Here is a 16,980-nt window from a genome sequence, read left to right as displayed (position 1 = left end):
CTCAGAGTACCTTTGCTGTAAGTGTCATGGTATAAGGGACATGCATTTAAGGGCTCAGCAAAGTTTGAATAAAATGTTGATGAACTCAAGGAACATTACAAGATTTGAAGGAACTAGGCACAGAAACCCAAGGTAAATGGCTTCAGAATTGACTCAAGTAGATATTGTTTCAGGGGAAAGTATTCTCCATCATCATTCCAAAGTCTTCCCAAGAAAGCTTTGTGCTCCCTACAGGAGGTAGCATAGTACACTGTACACTCTAAGTGCTCAAAAGTGGCTTTTTAAAAATAATTAAATTGGTATAACATGATGAGACTCCTGGTGATTTTTACAGCCTTGACCACATGTAACTATCAAGCAATTACAATAATCTGCATTCAGCAAGAGCTATAAAGTTATTTGAAAAGAGCTTCTAGCCTAGGCAACAAGGCGAGACCCCATCTCTATAAAAAAATTAAAAAACTAGCCATGTATGGTGGCATGTGCCTGTAGTTCCAGTTACTCTGGAGGCTGAGGTGGGAGAATGGCTTGAGTCCAGGAGGTCAAGGCTGCAGTGAGCCATAATCTTGCCACTGCACTCCAGCCTGAGTGATCGAGTAAGACCTTGCCAGAAAGAAAGAGAGAAGAGAGAAGAGCTTCTTGGCAAAAGAAATGGTTTCACAAAGAAAGTTCTAAAGCTATTCTTTTTGTTTTGTTTTGAAATTGGGAATAGAGAAGCAGGCCCTCACTCACAGGCTTGTCTCTTTAGTTTGGATACATATCCAATAAACTTGGATATCTGGTTCTCTATGCTTCCACCACCCCCAGCTTATATTATGTTAGAAGCAGAAAATATAAATAGCTGGGGCAAATACAATGGGAATATGGGGAACTTCTGTCAGCAGTTCTATGCAACAGCTTACAGTTAAAAAGAGTAAACAGAGGCTGGTCATGGTGGCTCATCCCTGTAATCCCAGCACTTTGGGAGGCAGAGGCAGGTGGATCACTTGAGTCCGGGAGTTCGAGACCAGCCTGGGCAACATGGCAAAACCCTGTCTCTACTAAAAATACAAAAAATTAGCCAGGTGTGGTGGCGCACACCTGTAGTTCCAGCTACTTGGGAGGCTGAGGTGGGAGGATTGCCTGAGCACAGGGAGGTCAAGGATGCAGTGAACCGAGTTTGTGCCATTGCACTCCAGCCTGGGCAATGGGAGTGAGGCCCTGTCTCAGGAAAAAAAAAAAAAAAAAAAAAAAAGTAGTCTGCTCTCCCAATCACAGAAATCTGTGACACAAGAAATCACAGATACAAGTAATCCTATGGCCTCAAAAGCTCTGGAGGGTTGTCAAAAATTATAGTACAGAAGAATAAAGGATTCATAAAATATTCAATATCAAAAACCAAAATGTTCATTATGGGATACTGAAAAGATACATTACAAAACTTCCAACCAAAATAGTTGTTTAAAGGAAATAAACCTCAGATACCTGAAAAATTTACTGATTCAGTTTCTGCTTATTCCTCCATTATGGAAGATAAATGTGACTACGTAATACAGTCTAATATGTAGTTCCTAATGCAACTGTTTGCCTGTTTCCTGTAAAAAATGGTATGGATTTCAGGAATTGAAATATTCTTTCAAGAAAACTTATCATACCTGTCTTTCAATTTGTATGCTATTACTTTTAATGAAACCTTAATCTTCCTACCATCTCTGTTCATCCTGCCTGAAATGTTATGGCATGCCTCATTTTTTACCATGAATTATGGTTCTTTAACACAGCTCAGCTCTTTCCTGGGCTGTATTTGTGGGCTGGGACTACATCTTCAATTGCCTCCAGGTAGGTGAAGGCTAACGGAAGCTTGCATCTTTCCCAGTAGAACATGGGTCACTGAAGCAAGATTCATCCTGGCTCACAAGATGCATCTGGGTATAACTGAGGGTCTATTTTGAGGAGGTGCTCAGCCTTACTGTAACACTGAGAAGCTAAGTTTTCTCTACCACGCCCTCCCAGCTCCTCAGGACAGTTACTGCAGAGTTGGAGAGTCTAGGAATGGTGCAGGATCCACTCACTTGGGTCTGTAGATCTGAGATCTTCTCGGGGCGCCACTCCTTTGGTCTGCTGCTTGGAGTGCTAGCAGAATGAATGGATTTCTGCAACGTTAGAAGATCAGGGCTGTCGGAATTGGGTACCTAGAGCAAAATACGGACAAGCATTCAATAAGCACACTAATAAGCCTAATTAAGATATGCAACCACACCCAATAAGAGAACCAAACTAAAAAGCAAACCAAACCAAAACTCAAATGATCCAGTAAAAAAAGAACCCCAATCTCTCCCAATGTTCACAATGCAAGTGATGCTAAATTCTTCTGCCCTCTTAATAATTTTCCCTGCATTAGGAAAAATTGGCAGACGTCATGCAGCTTTGTTAAACCTCAACCCTTAAAGCATTCCCATGCTGTTAGTTTTAGTCGCTGTAAGAGAGAGCAGTTAAATTGGGCTATACCAGGAATTGCTGTCGTATCCTCATTCCATAGTGCAGTTAGGTTATGAACCAGTTCAATAAAACAAATTTTTTCCTGCTGGGAAAATGATCCAAACATTGTATTTGGTAGTGCCAAAGAAGTCTGGTAGGCTTTCAAGGATAGCAAAGTGAGAAAGTATGGTTTAGGTCATATTCCCAAATCATTGTCTGATATATCTGGATCTATCATTATGTACTAGAGAAATGCTGGAAATCTGTGCCACAAATTCCAGATGAATGCAACTGGTCTATTCACCAGCTTTGGTGAACACAGAAGAGTAATGTCAAATGCCAAGCAAAAGCCCTGGTTTTAAACTGACCAGCAAAAGCTCAAGCCAGACAAGGATACAAGCTGTTTTTTCATGGAGCCTGTTAGCTCATTCAATTTGGTCAATTCAACTTGGCTTCAAAAAGACAAATTGCCAATCAAGTGTTAACAAACTCTGTGAGTCAAATGCAAAGACATCTGTTAACTGTAAATGTTAATAGAATTCCTTACATAAAATACAGGCTTTTATAAATGTTATCTGCCCATAATTGGCTAAACAGACAAGACAAACTAGCCTTTCACTAGTTTGTCTGCTTAACAGACTTTGTGCTTCAACTTTCTTAACTGATTCAGAAGAATGGCAATGAATTTATATCCCAGTGAATTTATGGAACTGGCTCACGTACTTAACTAGCATAAAGAGAATATGACCTCATGAAAATAAGACATGCTGTTGTCATCAGTAAAACAAGTTTACTGGAGCAGTTTTCAGGGCTACCATACATAAAAACGGGTACCATGGGTGGAGTGACTACAGGAAGCTTTTTCAAAGAAGAACTATGCTTTAAATGATTCTTTGAATTAAAAAGAGGAAAGAGGGATTTCTTGATGCTTGGATTCTCCCCGTTGGTGGAATCTGTCTGCAATATAAGATACAAATAAACTAATTGCAAAAAAAAAAAAAAAAAAAAAAGTGCTTATTGAAACTACTAGCCCTTGGAAGCCCTCAAATTGCTAAATATTAACAGTCACTGAAAGAATCTCGGTGCTGTGCATCTATAGAGGTTCTGTGCCAATTCTCACCTGGACGTGAAGATGTCAATAATGCAAATTCAAGACAAGCACAAACTTCTTCCAAGTATATAATGTGAGATCATGATCAATACCTCTAGTAGGAATGCCGAGAGACCTAGACACACCTACTCACATTAAGCTTATTACACATTAAATAATTTTTACTATCAGAAATATTGTTACAAAGAATTGTGTTAAAGAGCTACTGATAAACTTCAATCTTCTCCTAATTGCTAGAGAGGACTTCAGCAAGTAAAAAATCTACCATTTAATTTGCCTATTAGAAGAAAAAAAATCCCAACATACTGGAAACCCTTTCAAATTTGGTCAACTTTTAAGCCTGAAAACATCACTAGGAAGAGGTATTGATCACTGTGGTGGGATACTAATGTTGAATAAGAGGACTTATTCTGTACTGCTAGAAATATTTACCCAATGGAAAACATTTAGCACAATTCAGAATACTGGTTTTCAAAGGGAAGAAACAGAAATTTCAATATTTAATTGGAAGCATCATCACAAGTTGAGATACTAACTAACTAGGATACAATTACCAAGTTGGCAAAGTCACCATATGCTCTGAGGACTTATGTAACTCTAGATATGTAACCGAAGCCAGATTTCCCAAGGGAGCTTCCAGATTTGCTTGAGTCGAAGCAGGCACCTTTACAATACAGATTTTTTTTTTTTTTTTTTTTTTTTTGGGCAACACTTTTCCCTGATTTGGATATCTCAATTATCAGAGAATTAGAATGTACATGAAGGTATTCAGGTATTTAGGTAATCTTTTAAGGGTATCTGTAAAAAGAGATTTGAGTAAAACATCCCATAAATTTTCTTGTTCCAATGACAGGAACCCTGAGGAAGAGTTTAACTTGCATCGCTAAAGAGGCCAGAGGAGAGCTCCTAGAGACTCTCCACAGAGGCAGGTCCACGGTATAAACTGAGCCTGGACTTGGTATTTAGGAGAACCCAGTTCTGGTTCTCCCAATTGATTACATGATTTTTGGGCTTCGAAGCAAGCCCATGACTTGCTTGGGCTCAGTTCCTATACTAGTGAATAAAAAAATTCAACTAGATTTAGGATCCACCTCAGCTTTAACATGTCATGAGTCTCTATGTACACTGGGCATCAGATTTTTATTCTTTTGGAATCTTATGCAAAGGCCACAATGCCTTAAATCTTTTGAAGCTTATTCTATGTAGTTTCTTTTTGCTGAGTTCTAGAAAGTGAAAAACAATTAACTGTTTAAATGCTCATTCAAAGTAGTCAGAGTTAACCCAATGTCAGGCTTAGGACTCTGAGGTTTGGAAGGCTGTACTGAGTGCTCTTTGGAAATCCCAAAGCCCTTAAATTTTATTTTTCATTTAATGAAAAGATGCAGAGGTACAAACAACTTTTGGGTTAGTAAAGATTAAGGCATTATGGCCTATGCAGAGATATTTTGCAGTTACTTTACATATCAAAAAGGAAACTTATGAAAGCCTAATAAAAAGTTTAAGTGGAAAGGATATTAGAGAATGGTTATTTTCCTTTTTACTCTATACTACTAAAATATCTAAAATTTAACTACATTCTGAATAATAAAGTCAGTCAACATGTATACTCCACTTGTGCCACAGTGAGCCAGGGACTTTAGGTTTAATGTTGCTCTACAGCAAACATCAAAATCTAAATCTATATACAAAAACACCTTCAATTCCTTAATCTTTCCTACTTCCTACCACTTAATCACCCCACAATGCCAGGAGACCTGTGGTTTAGAACAAAAACCACAAAATAAAAATAACAGTGGTCAGGAGGTAGCCAAACTTTAATGTTCATTATAGAGAAACATGTTCTACAGACAATGATAAAAGTTTTATTAACACTTTAAACATTTTAAGTATTCCTAGGTTAAATCAGGTCTATTTGTTCACCCAGTCTAAGTAACAAATGTAGTAGTATCTGACTGAGTGGCATTTTGATTTGACATTTTAAAAGTAAGCTTCAGTTAAAAATATGGGCAGTTTTTTTAATGAATACTTCAGAAATATTATGCAGCCATTAGGATTCAAGATAATAAAGTATTTGTAGTAACATACATATTCTGTGCATGTAGATATAGATAGATAAACTGTTAAAAGCCAGAATACAAAATTGTACTAAAAGGATTGCTCTAATTTAGAACTTAAAACAAAACAAAACAAAACAAAACAAACCCCACACCTAGTTTCCACAAGCATATGTATAGGTTAAACAGCTAGAGGGAAATATACCAAAATCCTAATACTAGTTGTGGTAGGGTATTAAGATTTAAAACGATCTTTTTCTTTTTCTCAAATTTTCTATAATGAACTCACATTTATTTTATAAGGGAATACATAAATTTAACAAGCAAGCAAGTGAAAGAATGTTCTAGAAAGATAATATAGGAAGGTATTTGCTAACATTTCTAGAACATCTGTGAGATAAAAATGCTTACTTCAGGTTATTTATACACATTGCTATGAACATCTATCTAATCTAACTTCCCATTGAGTCATAATTCTATAATTTTCGTAATAGAAAGGGCCTCAGAAACACTGGGTCTAATCTACTAAACTTACAGATGAAATCAATGAAATCCATCTGAATAGGCCGTTTTGATTATGTCTTTTCCCTCTTCAAATAAAAGAGAATAAATTATGTATGAAGTAAAACTAGAACCAAAACCATTCAAAATGGCTAACTAGGCCAGGCACAGTGGCTCACACCTAGCACTTTGGGAGGCCTAAGTGGGCTGATTGCTTGAGCTCAGGAGTTCAAGACCAGCCTGGGCAACATGGTGAAACCCTGTCTCTATAAGAAATACAAAAAATTAGCTGGGCGTGATGGCTTGCACTCAGTTATTTGGGAGGCTGAGGTGGGAGATCACTTGAGCCCAGGAGGTAGAGGTTGCAGGGAGCCGAGATCACGCCACTGCACTCCAGCCTGGGCAACAGAGTGAGACCCTGTCTCTATAAATAAATAAATAAATAAAAACAGCTAACTCTACCTTATTTAGCCTTGAAGTTGTCATAAAGAAAAAGGGGATGCAGCCTCATCTAGGGGAAGAACTACTCCTGCTGCTGTCCTACAGGCCGGGTTTCCCCAAGGTTCTCACATCCCTAAACCAGCAGGATCCCTGCTTGGGTGGTTCAGTGAAGTGATGTGAACAGTCCCATGGAGCCAGCTCTTTGTTCAGCCAGAGGGCTCCCAGGAGATAAGGTGCATTCCAGCCCACAGCGCAATCAAAAGGCAAACATATTTTCCTTCTAACGCAAGCCCTAAAATCCCAGATACGATCTTTGTGACTATACAACTCTGAAACACACCTGTCAACGTAGGAATTCTATAACCAGCCAGGAGAGAATAAGGAATGATGGTTATTTACAAATTTCAAGATTTAAAAGTAAACCAAAACCCATTTCCTAAGTTTTTGCATATCTTTAAACCCCCAGAGAGAAACAAATCCTGTGTCTTCAAAGTTTTTACGTGAATATAAACCCACATAGATAAGAAGTATACTGAGAAAGGCTTAAAGTGTTCTCTCTCATCCAAATTAAATTTCTTCTATTCCTGGAGATTCTGTTGAATGTCGAAAAGGTTCTGTTGAGAGGAGAGTTGTATAGAATTTCAGAAAGAGACATAATACAGTGGATAAATGTCAAGTCTCAATAAGAAAACAATCAACTTTGATTGCCAAGTGCAAAGTGTAAAGTATCCATTGAATAATGCAGAAACATGTTATTATATATATGTAAATTGGCCATCTACTTACTGTTTGAGATTTCTTCTTTTTCTTTTTCATTGACCTGAAAAATCCTTGCTTCTCTTTTTCCTTGAGTTGCTCTGAATGACTAATATTTTCAGGACTTTTCCTAAATGAGAAGACATTTTTATCATATTGATTTTTCAATCATTTTCTTGCCATTGTGTGACAAATACAAGAAAGACTGAAAATGCATGACACTAGGTTCAAATAGCCAGGAAGAATCAAACACTTGGATAAAGAGCCTCTAAAAAAGCACAGGAGGAACTGAATTTAATCAACCATGGTTAGTGATTATCCTCTGGCACAGGCTCACTCAAAACAGCAATTTGAGCATTATATGACCTATAACTGTTGCTGCAAGACCATTTTCATGCTGTTGAAGACCTCAGAGTTTGAGATTATTAAAAGTACACAGCTTAAAGGATGGCTTTTCTATAACTCTACAAGGGAAAGAGCAAAACATTTTCAACACCTACCTTCATTTTTCTATTTACCTTTTAAAAACCAGCTCGACACGTTTATTATTAGAGACTTGTCAAGATACTGAACATAAAGATCAATACTGCTATAAAAGCATCTTGAATAAAAGTAAAAATTTGCCAGAAACTGGAAATATCCTACTTATTAAACCTTTCATCTACTTATTAAAACTAAATAAAAATAGTTAAGAAAAAAACGCAGGGATAGGTGCAGTGGCTCATGCCTGTAATCCTAGCACTTTGGGAGGCTGGAGCAGGATCGCTTGAGGTCAGGAGTTTTAGACCAGTCTGGGCAACATAGCAAGACCACGTTTCTTTAAAAAAAAAAAAAAAAGGCTCTCATGGGGGGCAAAAAAACTTCTAACTGAAAATACTGACATTAAGCTTGATACCACTGACACCACCAGTATTTTGATAAAATTGGAAGATGTTAAAAGAATAAAATAACTAATATTAAAATTCAGAATGATACATTTATAATTTTGAAAGCCAGAAAACTTCAGACATGATGAAACGGTTAACTGCTGAAAAGTTAAGAGTCTTTATTTTTATTTATTTATTTTTGAGACAGTGTCTTGCTCTGTTGCCCAGGCTGGAGTGCAATGGTGCGATTTTGGCTCACTGCAACCTCCACCTACTGGGTTCAAGCGATTCTCCTGCCTCAGCCTCCCAAGTAGCTGGAATTATAGGCATGCACCACCAGGCCTGGCTAATTTTTTAATTTTCAGTAGAAACAGGGTTTCACCGTGTTACCCAGGCTGGTCTTGAACTCCTGACCTCAAGTGATCTGTCCACCTCAGCCTCCCAAAGTGCTGGAATTACAGGTGTGAGCCACCGCGACCAGTCAAAAGAGTCTTTAAATGCAGTGTTGTACTGTTGGGAAAAACATCTAATCCCAATGACAGACTGGGCCTAGGCCCTGGGAATTTAAGTTTCTTGCGACAAGTTCTTTTGCAATTAAGGAGACGAAACCCTCTTGCATGGGGCTTAAAGATAGACTGCCCTAAGCTGAACTCCAAGACACAGCATTCAGTCACTTGCCATTGGTAAGGAACACTGGAGAAGAGTGGCGTTTGCTGGAATCACAAAAGCATGACTCTGGGAAAAGAGCCTCAGAGAGCATCTAGTAGAACTGGCAATACTATTTTTAACATTCTGTAACTTCTAGAGGTTAAAGAATTATATGTTTATGAAATAGCTATGTACTTCCACAATACTATCTGCAAAAACACAACCTAGAAGCACAACAGGATATTCAGATTAATGGGTAGAAGTTTTTACCAATCAGAATGAAAGTCTAACAAAATACCACAGGTGTGTTGAGGGTAAAAGTGCTTTCTGCCAATCTAGTAAATTTTTAAGGAAGACATATTCATCATGACTGCGATCTCAGAATGTGAATGGGTGTTACTGTAAGAATATTAATGCTGGCACAAGAGGAAATGAAGGCTTGAGACACCAGTCCTAGGAGGAAGTCCTAGGAGGATTTTGCATGGTAAGAGGAGAATCTATCCAGGATGAAACAGCGAATAAGATGAAAGTGAGAAGGGAAGGGTAATAAAAGGAAAGCTCGATGTCTGCAGTTTGCATGATACATTGTTGGGTCCCCAGGACACAGGGAAGATGGGCCAAAGACCCTCTGCAGGGGCTCTTCAAGAGGCACTGGATAAACCACAGCTCAGGTGGGGATAGAGGAATGATTGGGACATTTTCAAAGATCCAAGCAGAGAAAGATCCAAGCAGAGAAAGATCCCAGAGGTCAAAATAAAAAAAAAGAAATAAATTACCCTTGAACTGGTGGATGAAAACTAGGAGTGAAGTGTGTGTTTGCATCACCAAAGACAGACAGAAGGAAGTCAGAGAGGAAAAACAAAACAAGGGAGAAGCTATGCAGAAACATACATACCCAAAGAATTAACACAGAAAGGGAAAGGAGAAAAGGCTGACAGAGTGACTCAGAGACAGATGGAAAGAGGCTGGCTGGAACAAAGGCACTTGAAAAGCTGTGCTGTATAAAGGAATGGAGAATGAGTTATACATTGACAGCTGGAACTGAGCCCTATGGGTAAGCGTGTGGTTGGTCATTTCCCTCATTTGTGCATTCTGGCCCCTGTGATTCCACATGGAAGACAGCAGCTTCATGCTGAGTGGGGTAAAAAGGAGCAGCACAGAAGAAGGGTAAGTGGGGGGTTCACATCAATCTCAGAGACAGAAGCTTTGAGAAGGACTACTCATCCAGTCACCTCGCACCTTCTCCAAAGCAGCAGTTGGGACCAAAACAGTATGGGAGGAGGGCAATGAGACAAGGGGTAAGCAGGCACACAGGCATGGGACTCTAACGTTAACATGACAGCTCTAACATGACAGCTATTTCCATAAGGGTCCAAGAGGAGACACAATTCCAAAGACTCACCTAAAGAAAGGAAGGAATTAAAATCCAATGAATCACTCAACCAATATTCAGCGAGTACTTTATACATGTCAGGCCCTGTGTTAGGTGTTGAAGAAACAGAGAAAAATAAAAGAACGAATCTGATTTCACTCAAGCTGCTCACAGACTCTTGTTGGGGGTAGGGGACAGGTTTGACAGCTAGGGAATGGGGCAGGGGGGCATCACGGTCAGGCTTATGGGACTTCAGTATAATCCCTCTGAGAGCAGCATGGAAAGTGAGATGAAGCGGCGAGGAACATTACTCTGACACTTTCCCTGCCATCTCCCCTCCCCTGGCAATGTGACGAGCGTGGTTAGCTAATGTGTGAGAAGAGAGAGTCAGTGAATAATTCTACAGGAGTAACTCTGCAAGCTATGATGACAAGCACTAATGGATACCAATATATTCATAACCTTATGAGAAAAAGGCAGCTGGGGTTGTGCAAGTTACAGCAATTCTTCATTTAACTAGTGAGATTTTTTCTTTTTTTTTTTTTTTTTTTTCAGACAGAGTTTCACTCTTGTTGCCCAGGCTGGAGTGCAATGGCGTAAGCGATTCTCCTGCCTCAGGCTCCTGAGTAGCTGGGATTACAGGCATGTGCCACCATGCCTGGCTAATTTTGTATTTTTAATAGAGACAGGGTTTCTCCATGTTGGTCAAGCTGGTCTCGAACTCCCGACCTCAGGTGATCCGCCCGCCTTGGCCTCCCAAAGTGCTGGGATTACAGTGCGTGACCAACTAGTGGGATTTCTAAGTAATTTGGTTTACTCTTTAAACATCAATTTTTAACCCAATTGACAGCAGTCTTTCTAAACATATTTATACAGTTTGTCTTTTAAAGCAAAGTGAAGCTGCCTGTTTTATAAACACACACTTCATAGAGATCTATGATATGCATGATTTTCCCACCTGCTTCTCTCCATAACTATTGCCTGGATCCTTTTCCCTCTGCACCCGGTAGTACCACCTCGAACTATTTCTTGCCCTGACAATCTCAGTGCCGCCTGTCAGAACTGAGCATAAATGAAGAACAGAGTCCAAATGAGGGTGGGGGTGTTATCCTATTAGTAAAGATGATTAATCCCACCATATTCACTCTATTTTGCTTGTTCTGAGATATTTTGGCTATCTCCTGATTCTTAAGTAGGTTCTACATAACTGAGATGGCCAGAATAACAGCTCTGGATATCATACTGCAATATCTATTTACTGCTTTAAAATATAACATAGTAGCTTGACTTTTCCATTGCAAGAAAGGGGTACACTGTACAAATATTCTCTTCCCGAAGTAAATCTGAAGTACTACTATCAAGGAAAAACAGACTGACCTTAGGTAAGAGATAATTTAGGAATAGCAATTCACGGCCAGGCACAGTGGCTCATGCTTGCAATTCTAGGACTTTGGGAGGCTGAGGCAGGCAGATCACTTGAGTTCAGGAGTTAAGAGTCCAGCCTGGGCAGCATAGTGAGACCCCGTGTTTACAAAAGATACAAAAATTAGCCAGGCATGGTGGCGTGCACCCACAGTCTGGGCTACTCAGGAGGCTGAGGTAGGAGGATGGTTTGAGCCCAGGAAGCGGAGGTTGCAGTGAGCCAAGATTGTGCCACCGCAATTCAGCCTGGGCAACAGAGCCAGACCCTGTCTCCACCCCCTCGCAACAAAGAAAAGCAATTCACTATATTACCATAACAAGGCTCTTTGATGTTTTTTGTAAGTCACTAAATGTGCATTTCTCTCAAATATGAAGAATCTGATGAACCAATTTGAGAGCTTATTCAAGAAAAAAAATCAAGATGAGTCAAGTTGAACTAATGACAGACTAAGTGAGATGCGATGCAGGAAGGAAATATGTCATAGCAGCATTATCAGGAAGAGTAACAGAAACAAATGGACAGAGCCAGTTCATCACTGGCAATTCTGGAACTCTTAAGTCTCCTAACAGCAATATTAGAATAAGGATGACCTGATGAAGCCTCAACTAAAGTTCAACATCCCAATTGAGCCTCTCATTCTTTTTAAAATAACTCTTTTCAGGTTTCTATACATATCCACGCGTAAAACAAGTTCTACTTAAACTGATTATCAAAAGACAGAAACAATACATTACTAACACTGTCTATCCCAAATTTGGATTTAATTTTGATCTGACCTAATTTTCACAGGACTAAGGTAATCTGTAATTGATACTCTTTTAAATCATCACTTCATTATGTAATAACCAAGAGAACCCAATTCCTTCTGTACTTCTGTATTCTCACCATTTAGACAATTTTGTCATGACTTGTCAAAGCCACACCAGAAAATGGTCAACACTGGTAAGTAAAGTTGTATCTGTGTTCTTATGTTAATTCACAGATCTTTTCTATATACTAAGGAGCTTAAAACAGTCACATGGAGAAAGAACACCAAAGTTTATCATCAAAGTGGAGGGGAAACACCTGGTGCTGAAGTTAGATGACAACGATAGTAATTGCAGTCACTAACATTAATGAATGCTTACGGAGCCAGGCATTGTTCTAGGTGCTTTTAATGTATTGCCTCATTTAATTATCACATGAACCCTATGAGGGAGGTGCCATTCTTAGACTTATTTTACACATGAGGAAACCAAGGGACAAATAGACACAGTCCCCTGATTGATAGACAGTTGCCATCAATCAAGATATCCTATTTCCAGAGTCTAAACTCTTAGTCACGAATGTTAAGACTGTCATTTTATAAATAGGCAATGGATGCAAATTGTGCTTATACAGCAAAAGCGTATTTATAGCTTTTAAAAAGTCATTTTTTATATTGTTTTAAGAATAATTAAGTAATTTTCACTATAGGGCACAATAACACCAAAACCTTGATGTAACTTTGTCAACAGGGTCCAAATTGTGACATCACATGGAGTCAGGAGTACTGACATAAGGCCCTTCTGTTACTTCTGGCAACAAACACCAGAGAGGGACTCTCTGACAGACTGGTCTTATTCCAAATCCAGTGTCTTACAGTGATGTCCCATTTTATGCTCTTGGTAGAGAACTGAGTAAAGTTCTATGAAGTACATACAACACTCTTCACATTTAGATCCTGGAGAGTCTTTCAGGGTAGTTGAGAAGTCTACATTATCATTTTTCTTAAAGTCCCTACTCCTCAGACAGATTCGCCAATGGAACTTGGTAACATTGTAATTCTCTCCCTAAATATTTATTAGATATGACACAAAAAAGATAAAAGAATAAGAAAAGTTGCCACATCATTTGTGCCTTTTACTACCATTATGCTTTTATGGTAGCATAAAGGACTGTTCCCCTATTTCTTTTTACCCTGAATGACAGACAGGTAGCACAGAGTTAACAACCATGAGCTTTGGAGTCGGAGCCCATTTAAGTTTGAATCCTGGCTCCCTTCTCCATGTTACTGGCTGTCCAGCACCGGGCCACTTCCTCGACTTTTCCAAGCTTCAGTGTCCCTGCCTCTAGCATGGAAGCAGTGCGACTATGAGAACTGACTGGAACGATGCATGTCAAATGCTAAGCAAAGTGTACTTGGTTCAGTGTCAACAAAAAGAGACCGCAAAAGTCATCATTCATGTCAGAAGAACACAGTGGAAAGCGTATCAGGTATTTAATAATCCAGGAGATTTTTCTTCCCTTACATGATATTTAATATAAATGCCAAACTGGAAAAAAGTTACCAATAATGAAAAATCACATTTTCCTTATTCAATAATTTATCTAGAGAAAAAAAGGCCTAGCAGGAGAAAGAACACTAAAAAGCTCATCAAGAATTTATTTCAACTCTTAAATCTACAATTAAAAAAAGGAAGAGTAAAAACAAACCAAAATGCTCACCATGGATCGAATGCTGGTTGTCTTTTTGAGTGGTTGGTTCCAGAACTGCTCTCTGATGGTAGAGAAGAAACTCTAGTTGACACATTATTTTCATGGAAGGAATTGTCTGGACGTGGAGATGGCACTGAATAAAGAAAAAGTAAGTCACTGATGGACTTTTTTTTTCTTTTAGACAGGGTCTCGCTCTGTCACCCAGGCTGGAGTGCAGTGGCGTGATCTCGGCTCAGCGCAGCCTTGACCTCCCAGGCTCAAGCAATCCTCCTGCCTGAGCCTCCCGAAGTGATGAGATTACAGACATGAACCACCGCACACAGCTGATGTACTCTTTTGGTCAAAGCAGTTTTCACATTATCCTACTGCATTTTCTCTAACACAAATAAAACAAACAAACAAACATACAAAAATCCTCATCAGCCCTTCACATAACTTTTGTGTTTCCTGAGGGTGAAGGCATTCTAGGGAACCATGTCCGTCCATCCACTGCTTAGTGCCACTAATTTGCAAGGGTTAATTAACACCAGGTAATATGTATTGAAAATGGTAAACTGACCTGCCAGCTGATAAAGTGAAGAACATTATATTTTCTTTCTCCACTTTTTTTTTTTTTTTTTTAAATAAGAGACTGTTATCCACGCTGGAGTGCAGTGGCACGATCATGGTTCACTGCAAACTCCACCTCCCAGGCTCAGGTGATCCTTCCACCTTAGCCTCCTGGGTAGCTGGGACCACAGGTGCATACCACCACACCTGGCTAATGTTTTGTAGAGACAAGGTTTCACCATGTTGCCCAGGCTGGTCTCAAACTCTTGAGCTCAAGTGATCTGCTCACCTTGGCCTCCCAAAGTGCTGGGATTACAGACGTGAACCACTGCGCCCGGCCAGGGTATTTTCAAGTGTGAATCTCATAGCCCCTACCACCATTCCCCGCCACCGTTTTGGCATTCTTTGAAGTTAAAGCTTTCTTATCATAGACCAACAATGTAAAATCTATTCTTAGTTTGAAGTAATTAATATGTGTGCTGAAACAGACAAACTACAGTTTAAGCCTTGACACTTGGGAGGTAGTATTACTCATGCTTTTAAACTAAATTACACAGAAATTTAGCTATTTCTACAAAAATATTATTTTTCTCTAAATTCTAAATGAACAGAAAAAGGTAAAATATAACATATGTGAATATATACTTTTCTGCTTTTGGGGGGATAGTTATTAACTTCTTCTGTCAATTTCTAAGAATGGTTATAATAAAAATATACTGGAAATTTCACCACAAAAGGAATATACAGACTGTATATCAAGATAAATGACACAATTTCACTTGACTCTTGACCAGTAGGAATGAAAACGGGAAGCATTCTGGAAAGAAACATCTGTTATTTCAATGATACCACCAAATCTTCCTCTAGGACTTAGTAGTATCATTGAAATGACAGATATCTCCAGATGTTTCATCTAGTTAAATATTTTTCTTCTATATCTGAAATTTTAAAAATTAAAACATTCTACCTGCCAAGCTCTCACTACCCTCTCTACTAATGAGGTAGACATATGAAGTATTTCTCTGAATTAACCAATTTATTTTTTTTGCATCAAAATAAAACCATGTTTCCAGAGGTCAAAGACGAATTAATTTAAATCTCCATTAGCATTTTATATTAATGCATATTCTCCAGACATCTATAGAAATAATACACCTACGGTACATTTTGGAGGTAATGCTTCGGTGATAGAAGAAAAGGCTTTTTTGCACATGTGTGCTATAATATTTTAATTAAATTAAATCTGAATTAAAAGTTTAGTCCCATAAAATTCTAAAGTGTAATCATGGTATCAGAAAAAAATGCATTAAATGGCATATTCAATCAATGCCTTATGCTTTTCCAAAGGTTGGACTGGAAGGGAAGGAACAGTGTAGCCTCATCATTAAATATACATTTAGTCCTAAATAACACTTCTGTGCATTTATTCAGCTGGAGTTCCTAATTAAAATGACTAAGCAGTTCTCCACGCCCCCAACTCAAATCCTGCCCCTTTCCAACTATCCTCTCAAAACAACAGAAATAGTGGGAAGTCAGGCAATGTGGGCATAGGAGGCTTTAGAAAGCTGTGGTGACTCTTGAAGGCTTTACAGGCCTCCTGATCCCAGGCCTTGTTCTTGGCCCTGTGGGCTTGCTGTCCATTTTCTCCACCAGGGTGTTGGAATGCCCAAGGGCTTTACAATCTATTATTGCATAGTTACTAAAAGGGATGGCCTTTGTCATTCAATGTCCCCTAAGTTCGTACAACCCCAAAAGCATCTGTTTTAGTCGTCTGTTAAATAACAAAGTACATTTTAGGCTGTGCAAGTACACTTGAAATTTTTCTTTAATTCAGTCGACAAATATTTATGAAACTGTGCGAGGCAGTGTACTAGTCAATGAGAATAAAAAGAAGAGAAGATGAAGAGAACTGAGTGTCTCTGAGGGGCTCACAACCTTGTGAGAGAGAACTGCAGACAAAGAATCAGTGCAACGTGGTCAGTGTTACATCAGAGTTACAGACAAGGTGTGACAGACAGAACGGAGAAGACGTTTCACTCCATCTGGAACAAACTGTGGGAAGATATTATACTGAAGAGGACCTTAAAGAAAGGGACAGAGACAAGCTGCTCCAGCAGGAGGAAGAGTACATTACAGGCCAGAGGAGGGCACAGCCTGTGCAGTCCCATAGGCTGGGTACCAGAGAGACCGGGGGGGTGGGGGAGAAAGTGGCTGGAGAGGATGGCAAGGGCCAGACCATGGGAAGTCTGGAATGACATCCTAGAGAATTCAAATTTTGTCCTGATGCCAATGGGAAGCCACCAAATGACTCTCAATAGGTAAGCGATAGGGGATTAGGGTAGGGT

At 39.1% G+C, this 16,980-nt stretch overlaps 1 protein-coding gene across 3 annotated transcripts in view; it reads right to left on the bottom strand.

Annotated features, from left to right (window-relative positions):
• Nucleotides 1-16,980, bottom strand: part of CDKL5 (cyclin dependent kinase like 5) — a 226,042-nt gene that overhangs the window by 26,538 nt on the left and 182,524 nt on the right. For 2 of the 3 annotated variants that reach the window (XM_050777522.1, XM_050777524.1), the window contains 3 exons: nucleotides 14,096-14,219; nucleotides 7,351-7,450; nucleotides 2,052-2,171 (listed from right to left, as the gene is read on the bottom strand). In XM_050777522.1, the coding sequence (XP_050633479.1) occupies nucleotides 2,052-2,171; nucleotides 7,351-7,450; nucleotides 14,096-14,219 (344 nt within the window). Of the gene's footprint in view, nucleotides 1-2,051; nucleotides 2,172-3,291; nucleotides 3,415-7,350; nucleotides 7,451-14,095; nucleotides 14,220-16,980 lie in introns of all 3 variants that reach the window. The other variant, XM_050777521.1, reaches the window with a different exon arrangement.

This window comes from Macaca thibetana, chromosome X, assembly GCF_024542745.1.
Source record: "Macaca thibetana thibetana isolate TM-01 chromosome X, ASM2454274v1, whole genome shotgun sequence".
Lineage (NCBI taxonomy): Eukaryota > Metazoa > Chordata > Mammalia > Primates > Cercopithecidae > Macaca > Macaca thibetana.
This window is presented reverse-complemented; position numbering and strand designations above follow the sequence as displayed.